The sequence below is a fragment of the Poecilia reticulata genome, linkage group LG11 (genome assembly GCF_000633615.1).
Source record: "Poecilia reticulata strain Guanapo linkage group LG11, Guppy_female_1.0+MT, whole genome shotgun sequence".
Lineage (NCBI taxonomy): Eukaryota > Metazoa > Chordata > Actinopteri > Cyprinodontiformes > Poeciliidae > Poecilia > Poecilia reticulata.
In genome coordinates this window covers 3,534,618-3,557,849 of record NC_024341.1, presented here as the reverse complement: position 1 = coordinate 3,557,849, position 23,232 = coordinate 3,534,618, and the positions used below count along the sequence as shown (strand labels likewise).

At 38.6% G+C, this 23,232-nt stretch overlaps 1 protein-coding gene across 1 annotated transcript in view; it reads right to left on the bottom strand.

Moving 5' to 3' along the window:
• fam135b (family with sequence similarity 135 member B) overlaps nucleotides 1-21,821 on the bottom strand; it is a 55,493-nt gene extending 33,672 nt beyond the window's left edge. The window contains exons 1-3 of the mRNA XM_008421353.2: nucleotides 21,353-21,821; nucleotides 11,498-11,594; nucleotides 3,134-3,213 (exon numbers count right to left, since the gene is read on the bottom strand). Coding sequence (XP_008419575.1) covers nucleotides 3,134-3,213; nucleotides 11,498-11,574 — 157 coding nt within the window. The 5' untranslated portion in view covers nucleotides 11,575-11,594; nucleotides 21,353-21,821. The remainder of the gene's footprint in view (nucleotides 1-3,133; nucleotides 3,214-11,497; nucleotides 11,595-21,352) is intronic.
• Nucleotides 21,822-23,232: the final 1,411 nt, after the last annotated feature.

Below are 23,232 nucleotides of genomic sequence, written 5' to 3'. Positions count from 1 at the left end.
ATGCCATCAGTTTAGACGCTGTGGTGCCCGCTGTATATCTACAGTAGACATTAAAAGTTTTCACACCTGTGATAAAGAGCCAGGTTTTTGTGATTTAGAAGAACAAAACCAAAATAGGGGTGGGCTTGATTTGGTTTTATCACAATATTTTGTGGTGTTATTGTGATAACAATAAAAGTGTTCATAAGGGCTATTTATTACCTCTTTTTTTTCTGTTACTCTGTGGATGTGACTGTATGAAACAGCAATCAAAGGCCCACAAGGACAAACACTGCTCTTGAAAAACCAATTTGAAATAAGCTTCTTTAGGATGCCAGTTACATAAAGAAGTGTGATTTGTATCACCAAACTGCACAGTGTTTCTCTATTTAACCATATTTTCAAGTTTATTGATATTCTCACTGTGGAGAAATAAGTAAAACAATCCCAACAGCAGAGCCAGTTCTGATGAGTTTATTATGACAATAACAAATCAAAAATTCTTGTCATGGTAAGAAATTTGTCTTGATAAATGATAAGCAATGTGATAAATAATCAGGCCTTGACCAAAATAAACATCGTCATGGCAATTTCCACCTTCAATGTGATCCATTAGCTGTTCAGCTTAATTGTAAAACCAAAAAAGGAAAGAAAAACTTTCTCTTTTTGGAAGATTAAGGGAGAGTTGGGTGTTTTTTCAATGATCTGATGTAACATTCTAATCTTACATCAGATCTTATAACTAAGTGAAAACACTTATAACTGTTTTCATCAGTTATAAGTGGAAAATCCTCATAATTAAGAGAAATGAAGACTTGAAAACATTCATTTGTGTGTAATTAATTCATATGATGTGTTAGTGTATTATTGAAATAAAAGGATTTAGAGTTTAAGAGTGTAAACAACTTTCCAAACACATGGGTACAGGTTATTTTTTATTTATCTTTATTTGTCTCACATTTGTGTTTGGAAAAAAAAAACCTGAAATTTTAACAGGGATTTATATCCACTGTACCTTCCCTTCAATGCTCTGCATGTGTACCAAGTCCTGATCCAATCAAACCATGAATCTGGTTCGGAGTACGGTGTTGTTGTGATTTATTTTTACTTGGGTTGGAAATGTTGGCACATCTTTTCCCACACCACCATCAGTGGTTTGTCACTGCTCTTAAAGGCACTAAGGCAGTGCCCCATGATGCCCCATTATGCCCCATGATGCCCCATGATGCCCCATGATGCCCCATGTCGCCCCATGATTCCCCATGATGCCCCATGATGCCCTATGATGCCCCATGACGCCCAGCAATGTTAAAAACCAGTCAGTGATTCCCCACTGGAAACAATCTCCTTACAGCCACTGGTAGACTCTTCACCTACAACAGCTCTTTATTACGCCAATACAAGGAAAACACCCAGTGTGTCCCAGGAGAGGTAGTGCATCTTACTATTTAAACACTCGATACACCGATGAACACAAATCAAATGACTCGGTAGTGGGAAAAAAAATCCTTCACACAAAATCCCTCTTTTTTTTCTTTTTTTTCCCCAGAAACGTCATGCTGGATTTTTTCCGGTGTGAGTATGAATGCTTAATCTATTTTCGTGGCTGGAGAGCTGATTGGTGCATTTAAGTTCAGAATCCAGCGTGAGAGGCAAGCGCTGCCTAATGCGTGACCTTGTGAGGGGATCTGTGGAACAGAGGACGGCTGCAGCCTTCATTCTGATCCTGACTGTAACACACGCTGCTGTAGTGGATGTTAAAAACATGCTGGTTTAAGATAAAAAAATTAAAAAAAAACTTAGTCCATTTACTCAGACCTACTTGGTCAGACCTACTTGATTTTGCGACCAGATGACGATCGATGCGATTTTTTATTTTATTTTTTTTACACCAACAATATGTCAGAATGACTTATTACTTGAATGTGCAGCTTCCCCTCGGCTTTCTGGAGCATTGCACTGAGTGCCAGCTCATTCTCTAGCTGTCCTTTCTGATACTACTGCCGCGTTTCAGTAGATCTTCAAACCAGCAGAAGGAAATGCAGCTTTCACATAAACATAAACATGATTTCAGGTTTATTAAAATAGATTTACTGCCATAATGATTTTCCAATTTCCAATCATCTACCGTTACGTCGTTCTGTATTTTACCAGCTATAATGTAATTAGTAGTTTTAAGATCTTATTTATTGTGTCAGATTTCAGAAAGGAGAAATCAATTACATATTACATATTGATACTTATAAAAAAAGTCATATGCCTACACTATAGATCGTAACATTGCATTTAGATGAAAAAGATGAGTGAATATAACTTGACTTTGATCAAGGTTTTGCTAACACTCAATGAAACTAAGTCCAGTAAATTTTTGGGTATATTGTGAAACACAATGTTGACTTAGAAAAAAATAATTAAGTGGATTTAACTTGTTTTTTTGATTGTTTGTTTTTTTACATAGTTATACTAAGAACTTGATTTCAATAAGTTGAAAGCCTTCTGAGGTAAAAACATTTACAAAATTGCCTTCATTAATTTGAAGAAATGTGAAAGTATGTGGAGAGTGCATTGTGCCACCAGTAGCAGCAATTAATTAAATCACTTTTTTATTTGTCAGAAAGTTTGTTTTGAAGGTAGACTCAAAAGCTTCATCTATGTAGTCAGTTCATCAAAAATGAGCCTATATTTCAGAGCTGACAGCTCTGAAATATAGCTGTCAGCTTTTTTTTCATACAAGTCTGTACCATGAGTGAGTTGTATGCTCATTTCCATAACAACCCCACTGAAAAGTCCCTTTAGGAAATGCAAAGCAAATACAAAGAGGTGTAAAATTAAACCAGGAAGAGAGAATGTCAACTCAAAGGCAGCTAGCATTTCTGCCATGAAGCAAAGCTAAGTTAGTTAGCTAAATACCCAAAATGAGACACAGAACAAGACACTAAAGAACCTTAAAAAGGTTCAAAACTACCCACAAGTGGTATACAATTATCAAAAAACCAACACGGTTCAAACCAACTTAATCCTTTTTGTTGTCTCTATTAAGCAAAACTGTTACAAATATCAAACTGGGAACTAACTCAAAGAGCAGACAGGGGCATGGTAATGTGTGTGAGGGATGGTGTGTGTCTGAAGAGGAAAGTACAAAATGTCAGCTCACCTGCATTGTCATTTGTTGTCACGGTCAACCTGTGGGGCACTCGAGGCGAGACTTTCAGTGCTGCTCGTATCTGGTAGAAGCTGAGAAGACACAAAAACCCGACAGTTAAAGATACATAAAAAAACAGACATAGACACTTCCTTTTGATAACACAACACAAAAAATTGTTACAGTTTTCAACTAATATTTTACATACAAATTTATGTAGATTTTGGTACTAAAGAAGCTGGAAATTACCTTTGTTATTTTTGGCTAGCATGGTATTTAGCTGTATGCTAACCCTCTAGCCCTCTGAAATGCTGGATTCAGCCATATTCCAACTTCAAAAATGTGAAGTAGTATCAATAATATGGAGTGTGACTTTCACATTTTTGATACTGGATTTAGAATATTTCAGTATTAAAAATTTGAAATTTGGTCAGAACTTGGATTTGTGCTATTGAAGTGGGACATTGTAGCATCTAAACCTCAATCAAACTAAGATGTATTGGAGAAATAGTCTGATCCATGAGCTTATTTTACTTTCTTTTCTTTTCTACAGAGAGCTTCAATTAAACTTAAAAATTTAAATATTTATATATTAGACATACCATTGTGTCTGAATGTAAGAGAAAGCCTGTAATTTCATGTAATGTCTCATTTGTGTGGTAATTGTTAAAAAAAAAAAAGTGAATGTTTTAAATTATAGAAACCCTGATAAGTGTTTAAAAAGGCTGAATGTAACATTTTGATTTTGTTTACATGATATTATGAAAATATTAAAATTTAACTACAGGCAACCTAATTAAAACTCCTTAAACACTTCCACATTTTGATAGATTACAACTCCAAACTTTTATACATTTCATTTGATTTTATGAGACATGTCAGCAGGAAGTAATAGAATAATTTTGAAGAAAAAGAAAGAATACTTTTTTTGTTTTACAAATTAACATTTGTATCCAGCCCCATGAGTCAACACTAAGCACTAGTTATACTGCAAGTACAGTCTTTTGTGTGTCCCTGCAAATGTACACTGTGTGCTCAATAATTAGGGTAAATACTTGAACATTCTCTGTTAGATTTTAATTTGGGCCCCGTCCACATGGTGTTAATTATTTGCAGGCTAAATACAAACATTTATAGATGACAGTGTAACAGCAGCATGTACCGGTGGTTACTTATGAACCTTCCGTTCACCAGAAACACAAACCCCAGATGGAATAGTTTTATTGCTGTTCCAGCAACAAAAGACAAACAAAAACTAAATCTGACTATGGTGAATGTTTTGCCAATTTTTAATTTGTAAATTACTTTTGCAAAAAAAAAAAGAGAAAAAAAAGTAAAAAATGAAAGCCATTCTAAAACATTTTCTGCTTCTTAGACAAAACCTTCACCAAACACAGATTATGACTCCCCGCCTTGCCTATAATTAACGTGATAATAAACCTGCAACATGTTACGTTGGCATGATTGACATCAAGCTCATCTAAACCCTGTTTCAGTTTGATTTGCCCTTTGACCTGCATGCTAATTACTGTCCCTAATAAAAGTTAATGACATTGTATGTTAGATTATGTATATTTCAGTACTAAAACACCAGTGTAGTCCTGCAACGTGAAAGCATTATCAGGTGACAAATGATCAGATGCATACTTTTTAAACTATTATTCTGTAGCCGTAACATCATTTTATTAGCAAAGCAGCTGATATTTAGGTCAAAGTTTGGAAGAACCCTCTGAAACTCTGTCCTGGTATCAAAACTTATAAGGAGCATGGTATTTTTATTTTTTTTTCAAACTTTAAACCTGGAAATTTGAACTTAGAGCCTATCAAATTCAACCAGTCTCCTGTGTTTAAGACAAAACGTGTTCTTACGTTTACATCAAAACACAAAAAAGTACAAAAATATATATATAAAAATGAATCCAAGCCCTTTTGTACGGCGGCGCTACAGAATCATGGTAATACTTGGGATACTTTGTATTTACTGTTGATGTGCTTGTTAGGTCAGTTGCAATAAGCAACAAATCAATTAATCGCATGATAAATTAAAGTGAACAATAATTTCCAGGTTGTTTGATCTTGTCACGTCTCTGTTTCTACCAAAGAAACAGAGCAAATGTGTAAGTTTTGTATTGCTCACATCTACTAACATGTTCTGCATAATTTATTTAAATCTTTTTTTTTTTAAGCCTGATTTTACAACCCACCCATCAGCGAAAGATATTTCTCTTCTATTTTAAATGAATGTAGGTGGAGCAGTGTGTATTTTCTTTACAGAGCTAATATCTGCTTTAATTCAAACTCCAGTCGATGCTTGGAACAAACTGAAATATGAAAACTTGTATTTGTCGGACACTGTGGGTCTCAGTGACAGGTCGGGTCGGGTCGGGTCGGGTCAGTCTGTCTCTGGCTCCACTGTTCGGTAGAGCAGTACAGAATGTCAGTCTGGAATAAATATGGACAGATTTTCATGGCCATGTTAATTCACTGTCTCCTGCACTACATTTCATTAAATTATATTATCTTTCAGTCAACTCAGTTATAATTTATAGGTGTCAGTTTCCCATTTATCAGTGCAATTCTGAACTGTAAATTCTGAAAGATCTGCAATAATTTCTTCCTATTATTTTTTACTAACCAGGTGAAAAAAATGCAGGATTTTAAAAGCAACCAGCAAACAGACCGAACATTAACTGAACATCTTCAATGCCCTTCAGTCCTGAACAGGGATTAGGATTAATGCTGTAATTTCTGTTCCACAGTACAAACACTCTAAACCTTTGAGACACAAACATTACTATTCTACAACCCACCAGAGCTCAGCTCAGAGCCTTGCTGACACTCTTTTCTGCTATCAGAGGGAAGGAGGCAGACCGGGGGCAGAACTATTAGTTCACCAAGATAAAAGCACAATCGTGACGAACCTTGAAGCTTGAGCATTTTTAATTTGGACTTGAAAAATCTATTTTGCTGAAGCCGGTGTTTTACACGCGCCAGTGGAACGTTTTTTTTTTTTTTTTAATCTTCTTGCAGATACGTCATGCTGGGATTAACAATGCCTTTTTTTATATAATAAATACCAGAGAAAGAAAAGACAAACTTGCTCTTTTGTCATTTCATTTGCTTTCATCTGAACCAGTTTGTATGTTTTTTTGTTTTTTTTTGCTGGATGTGCTGTAAATTAAAGAGCTGCTTCAATTAACTGACTTTAAGGAAGTGCAAGGATTCACAGCAAACAGAGCCAAAGACAGATCTGTTCAGTCTAATTCTATGCTTTGTGCTCTGAGCAACGTCATGCCTTATTTTTATTTTACATTATATTTAGAATTCCTACTTTCTGAACCATTTGAAAGGTTTGTTGCAGTTTATTTTTCCATGTTTAACCAATGTAGTTAACCTATAGTTTGTCAATTTCAGTTTATTTATTATTTATTTTACATTTATTGTTTTACTCCTAACTGCACTGACTGAATAACTTAAAATTGTGTTGTTTTTCCATGTTTGACAAACCATGTGAAGCTACTGGTGGATTTAAATGTACTGGTGCATCATTATTAAATAAATGTATACCGTATTTTCCGCACTATAAGGCGCACCTAAAAACCTTCAATTTCCTCAAAAGCCGAGAGTGCGTCTTATAATCCGGTGCGCCTTTTATATGGACCAATATTGAACCACAACAGGTCTAGCCATAGACATGACTATGGGTCTAGCAACTACGGTAAGCAGCAGCTGACTTCATTTTCCCCGTAGAATAGCGGTTCTCAACGTGGGCGGTACCGCCCCCAAGGGGGCGTTCAGAGGACGGCAGGTGGCGCTGGCGGACATTTTTACAAAATGGGGGCGCTGGGATGTCTTTGGGGGGCGTTTGGTCAAAGGTAAACTTTACACCTTAAATGCACAACAATGCCAGTTTAGACTTTGAGCAACTTGGTAAAACTGTATTGTGTAACATTAAATCATGCTTGGCTGCAACTGTATCGATAGCAGCTCTTCTTCTATTCAGTGTTTGTAGCTTCTGTTAGCTTCTTGGCGCAGCTCCGTTCTCCTGCTACTGGTATCTAAAATCACGACGCCCTCACTGTGTATCCCTCTGAAAAATGAACCCATTTAAATAAAGAAATAAAGAAATCCCTCCATGGGTGATACCACGATAGAGAGCGTTCATTTTATAGTGTTAACACCGGTGCTGTAAGTGGTCCAGTATGAAACGGGGGTGATAGAACAACACAGCACTTTTAAATTTCAATAATCAGAATGCAGAAATAGTTTCCGTTGTTTTAAAAGGTTTATGTCAGTCTGCCTTTTCCCCATCGATACACTTCCCGACGCCCTGCACCTTAGGGGGTTAAAAAAAAAGACGAGCACATTGCGCAAAACTCTGAAACAGGAGAAGCGGAACTTAAAACGGAGCAACAAACTAGATGTGAATTATGGCATAAAAACAGAGAATCCGACGCTGAACAGTGAAAAATCAACACATGATATGAAACACATGACGATTAGGCAGCGCAGCAGGTGATGAGTGAAGATTACTGATAGTCAATAAACGATCAAATAAATCTAGCAACAGGAAAGAAACTAAAGTGGACATAGCAATAAACCAAGAGAGGATAAAACTAATCAAATGAAACTAAATGGAAATTAATGCAGAACAAAATGCAAAAATAAACTAAGAAACTAAAGTAAATACAGAGGAATAAATTGGTATGGCAAGACCTTTCGAGCAATAATTAATACAGAGGACTGTATGGCAAGAATAAACAGACACTATTTCCAGATAAAAGGTAAAATAATATTGTTGAAGTGCCATGGGTTTGTTGAGACCACATCTAGTACTGAGAATAAATATATCTTACAGACCATAACAGTAAATAACTTATCACTTATTTATGTTTTTAATTAGATTTGATATATTTATTTCTTCAATATTATTTTTCATGTCAGTGTTAATGTCATGAGGCTGATGACTCCATGACACTTTCAATTTGATTCATTAGGATTTGATTAAGAACCAGATTTATTCTTCGTAATTTCTGTCCAGTAAAACTATTAATCTATAAATCAATAGACAGGTCTATATAAAGATATAATCCATGTTTCTGTCTCATAATTCTATGGCATTAAAAGGACCTGGAACTTTTGTTTTTCCACTGAAAGCTCTGGTTTGCACAATAAATGCCATGTGGTGAAGTTTTATGGATGATACTCTGATGTCCCATTCTCCTGAAGGCAGCACAGAGCTGCACCACCAGAAACTGATAAACACTGAAGAGAAGAAGAGTTATGATTAATATAGTTACAGTTCTATCCATGTTTTAATGTTGCAGAGCTCAGTCGTTTTGCAAATAGTTCAAAGTTTAAACGGGCATGTTGTTCATCTTTTATCTGGTCATTTTGTGGAATATTTAACAACTAGAAAATGGCACAAAATAAGAATATTTTTTCCACTCTGACTGGCTGCTGTTAGGCCTACCAATTTTAACTTGAATGATCATTGCATTTTTCTTAGACGCCTGTGAAAATAATTTCTATTCCCATGACTTTTTTGTTCTCTGTGAAATTATTTTTGATGATAAATACAGAAACAAGCATAAAAATCAAAACATCTACAATAGTGATGGTAATATTAATGATAAAATAATAGTCAGTGCAAAGTAGCCTGCAAATTCTTTGGTGGGGGCGGTGAGGGACCTGGATAAAGGCTAGGGGGCGCTGGCCCAAAAAAGGTTGAGAAACACTGCTCTAGAATCAGGTCGTCTGCAGCTCATTTAGCACCACGTTCTCCACCAACATGCTGTGCGCGAACGGAGACGGGTCACCATCGTCCGGCCACGCCTCGGCCCAGACGCGCAAGCCTCTCCTCGCCGACCGGAGTCATTCTTTATGTCAACAAAGTGGCTTTAGATATTCATCCGGGGTGCTTTGACCCTGGATGGGTTGCCAAGGGACCAGCCCCTATACATTTGAAGCCGGGGGGGCGGGGGAAGGGAGACAGAGACTGCGGCGGCAGCGTGTAGGTTGGTCTGTGTTATCCAGAAAGTTGGGCACAATTTTGCAACACCAAAACCGTGAGTGAAACAATGACTGGGGCAGCCTAGTACATAAAGTACTCAGGGACCCTTGTCCAATTTGGGTTCAATACAGGACAGGTGGCAACCGTAGCCTCTATTCTATGCGCTTTATAATGCGGTGCACCTTATATATGAAAAAAGTTTTAAAATAGGCCATTTATTGAAGGTGCGCCTTATAATCCGGTGCACCTTATAGTGCGGAAAATATGGTAATTTACTACATTTATGTCTGTTTAAAAAAAGAATCATTTTAAGTCAATTCAGCAGTTTTTCTGCATCGTATCAGTATCAGCTGATACTAAACCTCAGGTATCGGTATCAGAAGCGAGAGAAAGTGGATCGGTGCAGCGATACTTTGAACAGAAGCCATTAAGTTTTCCATATTTAAAAAACAAGAATGTTAGTTGACACATTTTCTATATCAATAATGTTTCACTTGATATTCCTTTATTTTATCTGTCTTCTCTTCATTAACACAATAAAATTCTGTTGTTGACATGAGTTTGGCAGTTTACAGCCAAATCAGAAACAATGTTTGAAACTGGAAATTCTATTCTTTTTATGATCAATAAACGCATCATACTAAGTAAAGATACACATTTGCATTAACATCCATTATCAGTTATTTTCAACATATCATATTGATCCAAATTTTTGGTTCAAATTTTTACAGTTGTCCCAGCAGCAACAAGCTGCCCTAAAAGTTTCTGTCAGTATCTGCTCCTATATGACTCACACAGGTACGCAGACATTGAGAAGGTGATCCATTCGTTTATATAAGCTGGAGCAGATGGTGGGCAGATGGTAGATGTATAATGCATGAATACCTCAGTCATATCTGGAGCTGGTGCAAACCCTTCTTTGATATCTTCCGTACATAACTCAACACAATTCAGCTACATTTCATTAATTTTGCAAATTCAGGAAGAGAGAATCAGCTTCAACTGGAATTCAACAAGTCTGCTTTTAGTTTAAAATTTTTCTCATTCTTTGCACAAGCTATCTACCTCATTAGAGAGTTTCTTTGCAGAGCAAATAGCGCCAGCTCAGACATGGCCATGAAGTGCAGCGTGTGTGTGATGTTTGCACACTCTCTTTAGATTGAATCTCTACCCTTCCACACGTAGCAGTAGGCAACTAGGTAGATAAAAAAAAAGGCCACCACAGTTTGAGCTCGTTTACGATTACCACATATAATATAAACAGTCATTGTGTTAAAACTGAATCAGTGCCACCAGTAAGCCTTAGTAACACTGTTATTGTTGAAGTACAAGTATTTGTGAGGTACCGCAAACCCTTGAGGATCCCTCTAAAAACAATAACTGCATTTTTTTAATAGTTCAGACACCAAATAAACCTTCATAAACTCCGTTAGCTGACGTCCTGGTCTTCCTTATCTCCACTCTTTGGGACAGAGCCAATCAATGTGAAGGTAAAATGAATGCCGCTCCAGGATTGGCTACTTTACAAATGCCAGCCAATAGCATGTTAAGTAGCATTACACAACTTTATTTCAGCTTCACTAGTTTCATTATAGAGGATTTTTGATATGCTCTTTTAAAAAGTTAATTTTCCACGAATAATTTGGAATCCCATTCCACAGCAAAATCCACAAACAGATGAATGTGTGAATTCTGAACCAAAGCAGAACCACTGACTATGAATTTTTGTTTCAGTCTTTGGCAGACACACAGTTCTACCTTCAAACAGTGGAATTTTATTCAAAGAAATCAGACCAGAAGAATCTCATTGTGACTCACACCTATTTACATAAATACAGGCATGGGACCACTAAGAATTACTCATCCAAATCTTTACATACAAATACAATTTATTTGTGTTTTCATCATTAGCAGAGTTATAGAAGAGGGTAGAAATAAAAAAACAAAAAAAAACAAACACTGCTTATAAATGACCAATGCATCCGAAAGGTTTTGAAGTTTTGAAGTATTCCTTTGGTTCCCATTACACAGAAAACTGAAGCATTCTGTGTTGCTAAGCCGACTAGCCACCAATAAATAACTATGTTTATTAGTGTGGATTTAATTAGAACGCTGATGGTGTTCCTCTTGCAATTTTTGGTTTCTTCTTATTTGGCTGCACTAAAAGCCTCCAACCTAATCTTAAACTGCAAGCCAAGTTAATCACCTCCATTACGTGAGTTATAATCTTTTGATCAGCCGGTTGGTAACTTTTACCACTGTAGAAATGAAAATAAACTGTTAGCATTCTTGTAGCGTGTGTCGTTTCACAACTAGTTTGGTGTTCTGACACGTTTAAAAGGCAGCAGCCAGAATCCACTCACCCCCTCTGAAACAGATCCACATTGTGAAACTTGTGCAGTTCTACAGAAAACTCCAGCGTTCCCTGTACTTCAGACATGATACAGCCCCACTCATCACCTGAGAAGAGAAAAACGGGACACAGATCAGACAAACAGTAAAAGTAGAGATAGACTGATGGCACTTCTAAAATTAGTTCGCTTCGTTACATCTTCAGCCATCTAAGGTGATGTGACTCAGACCATCCATCGCCGGGGAATGAGAACAATGCGAGCCCAAGATAGACACCTTGCTCTTAATATAGCACTGATTATTACTTCTGGGATGAGATTTAATTATTTCTGTCAGGAAGAACAAATGTGTGTGGTTAGCAGCTTCCCTGTGTTGTGTTCATAATGGAAGATAGGCATCAAAGAACGTCAGGCCTTTGCAAATGTTGTAATGACATCGCTTTCTTTTCTAGATATGACTAAACAAATTAATGAATGAAAGAATGACTAATTCATAAACCCATATTCGCAGACACAGAAAGGTGGACGGATTTGTTGGTGCATTTCCATCTTGCTGAAATAATGCCCCATTTCTTGGGAAAAGTAATTCAGTTAAAAGCAGTTGTGTATCTGCATGCAGGTTGTATCCGATGCTTTTGACACAGAGCTGTAAAGCCTGAATGCCGCTGCTCAGAAAACGGAAACCCATTCCATGAAACTCTCTGAACCCTGGTGTTAACATAAGGCCCCATCAAATTTGGAGACTCTGATCCCAATAACACCCACTTTATTATTAACATGCTGATTGTTTATAGTAACAAGAAAGTTTTACATCCGGACCAGAGGCATTGTGTCATGTTGCTATGCTGTGCCCCTGAGAGCGGCCCATTCTTTTAAATTTCCTAGCATGGCACGGTTTCTGAGAAAAACATTTAGACTATTGTGGCTACTCCCTTGTCGCAGAAGACTATCTCCATTCAGGAGCTAGCTCCTGATTAGACTAGACATTGGAAACTTGGCAGGTGGCGCTAGCAAATGAAAAGCAGGCTACTCAGTTGCATTAGCTGTGGAGAGGCTGGTCACCCACTGGATTGCCTACTTCCTCTTCAGGTCATTAGTATGGCTAGGCTAGCATTAGCCTGCTGAATGGGAAGCTTCAATTAGAAGCCATATTTAGCTCTGTAAAATACAGTATGTTTACTCTTGGTGTCACGTTTGGTTACAGTAAACTCGATCAAAAGAACACATGTCAATGAATCTAATGTATGTAGCATACATATATCGTATGCGGTTGACCAGTCAAGGCATGCCAGTCCTAATGCTAACCTATCCAACACTAAAGCTAGCCCAACAAATGAAAAACCTAGCCTATACAATGCTAAAGCTACCCTATATGAAGCTAATGCCAGCCTTTACAACTTTACTGGCCAGCTGAGGAAGAAGGCACTTCACCTAAACAAAAATAGGCTGGTAGTCACCAACCCATCAAATGCTAGCCGACTTGCACTAATGGCCAGCAGAGGAAGAAGGCAATTCAGTGGGTCAAGGAATCATTGACACTAACCTCTCCAAAGCTAACGCCAGTGGGAGTTTTTTTTCCATTTGCTATCATTAATCAAATCAGTAGCTAACTTTGGAATGAATATAGGAAGTGATTGGAGTAGCTCAATTCAATGAATTTTAGAGGTAAGGACATACTGACATGTAGCACGTCACATTCTGAAACTCAGCTGATTCATATTAATCCTTTAATAGCCCTTGAAGTTGTAGATTTACATAATCCGACTGAGAGAAATAACGACACTCAATGTGCTTAACAGAATGACACGACTGAGAAGTCAGTGTACTTGGGATCAGTACTCCCTGTGGAAAACTAACTGTGATTTTGTTTAGCAGTATACCTTGTCTACAACTCTTATACCTCACACACACAACAGCATCTAGAGAAAGTACACACTGAAAGCTGAGCTCCAACCAGCCGACGTTGACAGTGTTTACAACAAAGACTATCAAATAACCTCTCATTGAACGCTGTGAAATGCAATCCACACAAGGATGGGGTTAGCGTTCCTGCATCGGGCTGCGAAAACAGACAGGGGGAGTCATAAGTCGAAAGGAAGCGGCACACAATAACATGCCAATAAAGATAAATATAGTGCCAGCAGTGGAATACCTCACTAAAGTATAGCTTGTGCTCAGAGAGCTGATCTTCAGATGAGACGATTTGTTTTACTTCACCAGAGGAGATTTGTCATAATGAAGGGGTTTTACTGTACAACAGCATCAACACCTGGCTTTTTCAGCATCAATGAGGTGCTTCACAAAACACTTTACACCAGCACTAACAGCTAGTCAAAATATAAAAGCCTACATTAAAACCATTCAGTGATTTCATTCCCACAGCAAAAATCTTATGAGGTAAATAGCAGGAGAGACGACAGATCTATTGCCTTTAGGGTTTGGCGCAGGATGATAACCTCACAGTTTCACAAAATTTGTACAAGAATGATGTTTTTGAACTTGTCTGCAGTTCTGTTCTTTACAGAGTAAAATAAGTTTAACAAGCATATCTGCCTAAAAGAGACACTTGTGCTTCAACAGGTGGGGGAGGAGGCACACTGCATCACAATTCACACAGCAGAAACAAACTCCAATTTCTGGTGGAAGATATTAGAATGAAAATGCAGAGAAAAGTCCTTCTGCAGCATAAATTTGAAGTTTTCTTAAATGATATTGACCCGTCTTGTTCCCATGAACCGTGTCTCGTTTTCAGAGTTTTGTGTATCATTACGCTCCCATTCAGGGTCATCATTATGATTCATGGAGAATTATTTCTATTTTCATTCTCAGATGTAAATTTAATTGTGTCCTACAAGATAACCTGATCTAACCTGGTTTCTATGTCTCTCTGTGGAATACCAACTCAACCCAATGCCTCATAATAAGTGTATTAGTCAATGCACAGCGTATAAGCTTTGATGTTTCTATTGCATGTTAGGTGATTGTAAACACAATCTGAAAATGTGTCTATTGCACAGAGGCTCTTTTTGCACAATTAAGCAGAACACAATCTCTCTAAATGACCAATTTAATGTGGTTGATACTAACTTTACTAACTTCTGCTAGTAATTTTCAATTCTCACTTCAGAGTATGAGCACACCTTAAGTAAGCTCTGACGAGTCACAATGGAAGATGCAAGATTAGCTTTTTCAGTGTTCAAATATTAATTAGAGGACAACAAACCTGTTGTCAGCCATTTACAAGGAAACTGTATCACCTACATGTCAATCACCTGTGGTTCAATCAGGCTGCGAGAGAAAAAGAGAAATACATTTTTAGTAGAAAACAACAAGACTAAAAAGATTACAGTCGAGTTGCTTTCGTTTGCCATTTTGAAACGTCAACTTTGGTTAAGGAGCACGCTGGATTTGAAAAGACCAACAGGCATTTGGAAATCTCAGTCCATGTAAGAATCTATTGTTCTCAATGAAATATACATGCAGACTGTTGCTTTAGTAATGCTACTCATGCTAACTATGCTGGAATTAAAAAGTACTCTATCTTTATTTCTTTGGTTTTGAAATGGTAAAAACAATTTTTACAGTAATAGTTACAACATAGAATGATGTAATGTCATTTATTCACCAAAAACACTAGTTTACTGTTTTTATATTTTCTCCTAACATAATTCATATATAGAAATTGACCATGACCAGCAAGGCAGCAGCTTTACAAAAAAATAGAGACTGTAAACTGATCACAAAATACTGATTTCTGCATCTCCAGATTAAACAGGTAATATAGGTAAAACACCAGGCTTCACTGCGGTCATCGACCACAACAATCTGCAAATAGCTAACATACATAATTACTTAAAACTCCCAATAAAAAGCCTTTTAACTGCCTACTTTAATAGTTTAAACACCAAACATATCTTATTATCCATCAACACACATAGTGGAAACCGCACAACAGCAGAAGTTAATCTCTAAGGTCTTCCTTATTGGAGTGTACATTCAATCAGTGCCAAGGAGAATATGGTGCTCAATGATTGGCTGATTTGTCAACACCAACCAAATAGCATGTCAGATAGCATTGTGACGAGGTATTTCAGCTTTCCAACCTGCACTTCCTTTGAAAAGATATGCTCTATGAGCATGTCTTTGTGAATAGGCAATCGTTTGGAGTTACACAAACACAGAATACCACAGAACAGATGAATCCACAAACACTGAACTGCATAGGCACAGAGTCAACGGTAGACAGCTAGAGGCACAAACAGCAAACTGCAACCATTTCCCTTTCTCTAATCTACAGGAGGGCTAAATAGCAACAGGCGCATCCTACAACGATGACTGGGTTTTTTCTCTTCCTTTTGCCAAAAGATTACCATATGTATCATTGTGATGTCATGATAAACAGATTAAGAATCTTCATTAACACCACACAGACATCTTGGAAGTTACGTCTGAAACTTCCAAGATGTTTCAGACGTAACAACCCAGAGTCTGCATCAGAGAGCACTGCATCATCAAAGCAAAAACAGTCCCGTTCTCGGAAACAACAAAGTCTTTTATGTTGAAGCTGGTCACTGCCAGGTTTGGCCGGAGGCCAGAGCTGTGTTCCCTGCTTCTGCTGAGTCAGCGGGCTGCTTGTGACAGCTGTAATGTCCCCAACCGTCACCAGATCGTTTAACAAGGGTATGTTTCCTCGCTGTTGATTTGATGTAGGCCTCCCTAATTGCTTTCCCGATCCACTGAGCTCCACTGTAAACTAGCAGCCAGGGTTATCAGCTAGCTGCAAACACCAATTCATTATAAGGAGGGTCCCACTTCTGTCGCAGTATGTTAGCTTGGCGGTAAAGAAAGAGAATGTACACTGTGTACTTTGTTGAATATTGAGGCTTACAGCCCTGGGGACCAACGGCAAGATAGTGTCATCCCCCCAACCAAAGAAAGGACAAGAGGACAAAGGCGGATATAATAATTGAAGGGAGGAAATATGTTGGAAAGATAGCCATAAGTTAATCAAATCAAATCATGCGCAGCTCAAGCAGCCTCCAGAGAATATGTTTGTCATTCCAGGAGGACACACTGTGCTTCTTTTCATCATGGATGAAGATGACAGCGGTAAAACTCATCAAACTGAACCGTGGCACAAGACCTTTGCTTTTACATGTTTCATATTTGCGATAAATTCAACAAATCTATAGGTCTATAGAAAATTTATCAATACTGCAACTGTCTGCTAGCAGCACCTTCTTTCTGAAATATGGTTAAACTTTTAAAGTTGTTTTTTCAAAAGAAAATGCAGCATTTAATTTTTATTTTTTTTTTGAATACTTTATTCATTTTTGATGTACTAAACAGAACATCCATGAAGGATAACCCGAACTTTTACGCCTCTTTCGTAAGGCAGTTTGGGAAGGAGAAAAAAAAAGTAAAAAACCAAACAACAATGATATTTTTTACAATGTAGCTCAGTTGATCAACTTTAAACTACATTTGAAGTCCACATGAATAGACAATCAAACATAAATAGGATGGTGAGGTGTCATGAGAGTCCTTTCTGCAGATTGATATGATCCAGAAAAGCTACCAAAAAACAAAAGAAATGTCATTAGCAGTTTGCATGGAAATAATAAACCTGTGGTAGAAAGTGTAATGGTTTAGTGAAACCAAAATAAAACTTTTTGATGAGATGTAGCTAACTGCCCTGAACCTGAACCCGCCACCCCAACTGATGAAATACGGTGGTGTCATAATTACTGTGAACATAATGTCACTAAGACTTAGAGTTTTACATTTTCTAATGAGTCTGGATTGTATTTAGTTGACTGATCAGAGCCTAACTAAATGCCTTTACGCTGAAACAGGTTGAATAGCTTTGACGACAGGCTAACTCCTTTAGCACAGTGTTCACACAACAAGTCCTTTCCAATGTCCTATCAGATTGTTTTTGAATCAAAAGTTAACCCCCAGTGAGCCAAGAGAAGCGGCTCTGTTGTCCATCATGGTTGTTAGCGGATGCCACTTGTGTGTCAGATTTACGGAAGTAGTAGAAACACGGTAATACAAAAGTTCCGATCGGAACCCTTGTATATGAAGAGATAAAAACTGATTACATTTTTAACATTTTTATCTATGTAATTAATTAATCAAAATGTATGTAATAAAGTTCCAACAAGAGCGCCAGTTCTTATTGAATGTACCAGTATCAATGGTAGAGATGGTGCTCTTGTGTGAGTTTTTTTAAATAACATTTTTGCATCACAAGAACAAAATTTGTGCAAAACATCTGAAAGCGTCAATACTGGCAGGTATCTACATTTAGATTTCAGGTTCAGATAGGAACCTTTTAGAGGATCGTTTCACCTCTAATGAATACTAATAATGTAATACTACTTGTATCATAAATCTGAGACCTGCTTCAGCAGCATGCTGTCCCATAAAATCCCTCTCAACTTGAGCATGAGCAACCCGCTCTGCAGAAATCCAAGTTGTTTTGTAGCTCCGACACAAAATCTGCACAACCTGCATCCTGACTAATGCTCCCATTCTGCTTTTTGTGCACTTTTAAAAGCTCAATCTTTCTGTTCTTCTTCTCCTCGCAGCAAATCATTAAACAGTGATCATTACAAAACAGCCATCTGGTGTCTGATTACTTTTTAACGCATGCCACACACACAGACACACACGGCCGCAGACACGCTGGCATTCCTGTGGGTCTCGAGGTCGCAGCAACTCTTAATTCCACCACCTTAGTGGAAGTAAAAAACATTTAATAAAACAAAGAAACAATTCTGGCTGCCCTCAAGCTGCCCTCCACTTCCAACGGTGGCATTGGCTCAGCTGGAAATGTCTGGACGCGCTGAAGGATGGGGATGTGACGTGTGTTTCCAGCGGTTGAACTGGGGAACAGCTACATTTTGCAGCCATTATCATTTGAAACAGCCGAACGTGAACGCAGCTCAGAGGGCCCAGAAATTAATCCGCGGCAGCATTAATCCATTCATTAACGTCCAACGCCCTCTGCCAGCACGCCTAAACAGACAGAGGGCCGACACTAAAAATAGCACGGATCGGCAGAGGCAACCGGCTCCTCTCTCGAAACAGGCTTTTTTTTTTTTCACATTTTCTCCGTTTAATTTTAACGTGACGAGGAGACCGACAGAGGATTTGCTGGGAGCGGAGAGAGAGAGAGAGAGAGAGAGAGAAAGAGAAAGAGAAAGAGAAAGAGAAAGAGAGAGAGGCCTCAACAGAAACCTCGTGAACCCGGTCCCTGCAATCATGTGATGGCATAATCTAGCACTTTCTGAAATCCTCTGCGGTGTGTGTTATGCTGTGTGTTGGTAAATTACAACCAAATCCCTGCGACCGGAGCTGGGCTGGAGTTGAACTGAGAGGTCGAGTTAGAGGAGGGTCTTTACGGTCTCCACTAGAAATTAAAACGTGATAAAAAGAGTTTATCATGCAACAACAAAAAGAAAAAAAGAGGGGCTTTGTAAAAATAGAGAGCTACATTTGTTAGCTCGGAGGCCTGTTGTGTTCCCTGGAGAGCTGCATGTGATCGCTGTTTGTTTTCACAACTCTGAGTCACTGGGAACTTATTTGTTCAAAAAAAATAATATCTAAGTGTCTTCCATCTGTGTGCACTCTTAAAAGCTGTTTTTTCTTTATAGCATTATCTGCTTTATAGTGATTCAGCATAAAGCTCAACAACAACAAAAAAAAGTCAACAACATTACGCTCCAATGCTCTTTTAAAGGACTGCCAAAAATCCCCAGCAAATTCTGCCTTGTTTGCATTTCAGCTGATGACGTCCCAAGATTAGCTTGTTTTAGTAAACAGTAAGGCGACAGAGTGACTTCAACCATCTGAGTTGGATTTGGAGTTGAACAGAGACGCTGGAAGTCCTTGGAGCTTTTTTTCTCTGCTCAACACCAGATTGGTGCCCCACTAGTAAATATCGTAATCTGCTTGCATCACCTCAAATAGCTATGTGATTTCCCATTACACTGGTGCTTTGTGCAGTCTGAAATCATAATGCTTTAGCAAGGAACTTCTGTCTTTCTGGATGCCACGTAATCCCATTTCTTTCCTTACTAACTGGTTGGACTGGAATCATTAAGTCTGACTGGTTACAGTGGAAGTAGTGGTCGATTCAGCAGTTCTGCAGGAATTATTATTGGGACCTAAAAATTGATCCATCCATTGTCTTTGATGAGCGATATGGCAGAAAAACGTATCACGATATAAGCACTTCAAAACTATTGATATCCATAATTATTGATTAGTCTTTTGTCTTAAATATCCAAGATTCTACGAAACAAGTGATGTGACCTTTCCTCTTTTATCCACAATTTCCTCTTGAGATGTTGTACTCATTTTCTCCTTTTACTCCTGTGAACTGCAAAGACTCAGTGTGTACCGTCTGTAGACAGTTGATAGTTCACAGTCAAGTGTACTGATTGGCTAAATTTTCCACGACAAATTAGTCCATTTCCCACAATCCGAATGTATACTAGGAAGTTTGATGGGCTAGTTTGGCGATAAGCCCCGTTTCTTTAACATCAGGGTAGCCACCACACAAATGTGAGTGTGGCATAGAGAGCGGCAGTCACACTACGCCCTGGTTTTTGCTCATTTAACCCAAAAGGCTCACGTGTGGCCTAGTGCGCCTATCGCCTATGTAATTGGGCGAGAGGCAGGGTACACCCTGGACTCGTTGCTAGTTCAAAGAGCACCAGTCTTCTGACGTTGTGCTTCCAACCTGACTCAGCATATTTGAAACCCCACCAAAGTAAGCTCTAAAAATAATGGGCTGGTGACATTTAACCGTTACTGGTGGAAAACCTTTTACTAATGGAAAACCACTGTCACCCTCCCAGCAGAGCAATGCTGGATCAACAGAAACACACAATGTATGGTTAGACCAGTTAACCTAATAGTCATGATTTTGTTTTGGACTGTGGGAAAACGGGAAAGAACCCATGGACACACAGAGAACATGCAAACTCAATGTGGAAAGCCCCCAGATGAGGTTTTGAACCCAGGACCTTCTTGCTTCAAGGCAACAGTGCTACCATCTATTCCACCGTTGAGCCTGAGTTCAAAGTAATCTTAAGACTTAGAGAGCAGAACAGCATGGAATTGGCAAGGTCTTGGAATGCCTTCCTTCATCCAGCTGACCAGCTTTGCCAGGCTACAAGTAATTTGGAAAAGGAGCAATTTGATTGTAAATACCTGAAATGAATGAGAAACAAGAAAAATACAAAACATCAGACTTATATGAATTCTGATTAGTTGCCTTTTGTGATGTAATTAGAACCATGTTTACAGAAAGCAGATATCATCTTTATTTTGTATTTTTGAGTAGAGCAAAACAGACAAAGAATATACAAATTGACCAATACATATTCCGTAGAGACAAGCGACATCTAACGTGACTTTGACCGAGTTCCCAGAAAGGTCTGGCCTGTCCTTTAACAGGAATCAGCCTGTCTTCGGCTGTGTTGACAGACTGGAACAAAGACACAGCTCCTGACCTTTGTCTTTGTTTGCAGTAGACACCACGTTCTGTTTTATGTGACAGCATCAGAGGGAGAAAGTCAAAGTGGACAGCACACACACTGTGCTGAACTCTGACCGATACTTTCACTTCTCCAGAAGCTAAACGATGAATCAAATTAGTCCCTTGCTGCACTTCATCACCTCTATAACGCAGCTTTTACTTTCAAACTTACGCAAATATATCCCATAACATCTCCCTTCGTTTTGACAATGAAACATGTTCCCTAAATGTCCAGGCAAGAAGCATCCTGCAAGGGCAGGAGGAAGAGCAGCGAGAGGAGGATGAGGGTGTCACAGAGAAAGAGGCAGCCTCACCTTAGCAGCGATGTGCTGTGATGTCCGCAGAGGGTTCGGCTCCAGCTCCGATCCTTAAACGGAGTAAAAATCGGTGTGTTTGCGGGCGGGCGGACGGATGGATGCAATGTTTATATCCCCGCTTCTCGTGCTTCTGATGCTGCTGCTGCTGCTGTTGCCATGGTTATACATTCACCCAGACCCTGTGTGTTCTGCAGCCCCTCTCTGCCGCGCTTCAACTCTCTCTCCCTCCCTCTCCCTCTCTCAATTTGGGAAAGTGCGGCAACGTCGCGGCGCGCGCTCACTCCCTGCGTTCATCGCCAGCCGTTCTCCTCCCTCTCATTCCAAACGGAGCGCGTGCGGGTCGGTAAACCTCATCGTTAGTAGCGCGCGGGGCTCCCTCTGCTTGAGAGCCGCGTGCGTCTTGATGCGCGAGGATGTGCGCGTCCGGCAGGTCGGCGAGCTGACGTGACGTCAGAGCCTGCCCCCTACCACCTTTGAAGTCCAAGCGAAGCGTGCACGCGGAAATGACCACGCTGACAATGAGAAACAAAAGGAGGAGCGTTGCGCAAACGAAATCGAGGGTGTCACGTGACTTGGATGCTGTGACAGGTTTAAAGGAGGCAATTAAGAAGGAAAGTTGTGAAAAGAGTAAAGGCATGATCAGAGGATGAAGACATTGCTGAGAAGGAAGTTGCTAAACTCGCAGAGGTTAGCAAAATAATCCAGGGGTCCAGGACTTTAGCACCTCTGTACTGAACAGTCGTACCGCGATATCCAAACAAATAAACACGTTGATACTCAGTTAATGCATTAATAAAAAATAATCAATCAAAAACATGATGGTCTTAACATGGAACTTACCTTGCTTTTTTTTTTTTTGGTTTTTGTTTTTTTAATAGATCTTTATTGAGATACAGAATACATAACGGTATAAACGCAGCATACATTGTGGTTTAATGTCTGCATGAGAATTACAAACATTGAAACAATACATCACCATTACATTACATAAATACATTAAAGAAAGATCAAAAAGAGCATGTTTTAATAGCTTTGGGGAACTTACCTTGTTATGATAAGATCCAGACAAGACGCCATACTGCTGTTTCCCATGAAAACACGTGACGTCACAGATACGTTGCGATTGTGGAAGCAACTCTTTATCAAACACCATCTCTTTAGGGAAACTGACAAACCTATCTTTGAATTTGACTAAATTTTTAACATATAACACCAACACTGGTAATCTAACATTTTTGATTATGCTCTGTAGATTTTGATTCATTCCCTAAAAGATTTATTATGGAAAGTATTTTTTTTCTTTTAGTTTAATATTGTCTTTAAATGCCGGTTCTCTAAGATGCAAATACAAGTAAAATGTCTTGCCTAGGAAAACAAACTGTATTGTACAATTATTTTGCGGTAGTTTACTGCCAGTCGTCAGTCTTGATTGTGACAAGAGAAGAAGACATCAAATTGACAATATCCTACCGTATTTTGGAATAACAGTATGTTACTGCTGGAATTCCACTGTAAATTTGCAGCCATTTCTAAGAGTGTATTTACTATCTACCTAGTGTGTTATTTACTTAGCTATTGACTTAGCCAGTTACTTATTTGCTTACTTTTTCACTAATTTACTTATTTACTTGACTTTCTAGTTAACTACCAATTTATTTAGGGATTCTACCAGAGTCTGTCCATATGGGTCAATTTATTTGGACATAATAAAAGCAACATAATCACTATTTGTTTCTGACAATCAGGTAGCAGTGCATTCACAGTGCCATCTGCCATGCTTAAATGACTCCTCTCAGACTAATCACTTGTCACATAAATGAGGGAAGGGAGGATTATGTAACAAATGAATACAAATGTTCATGACACATAAGCTGCTG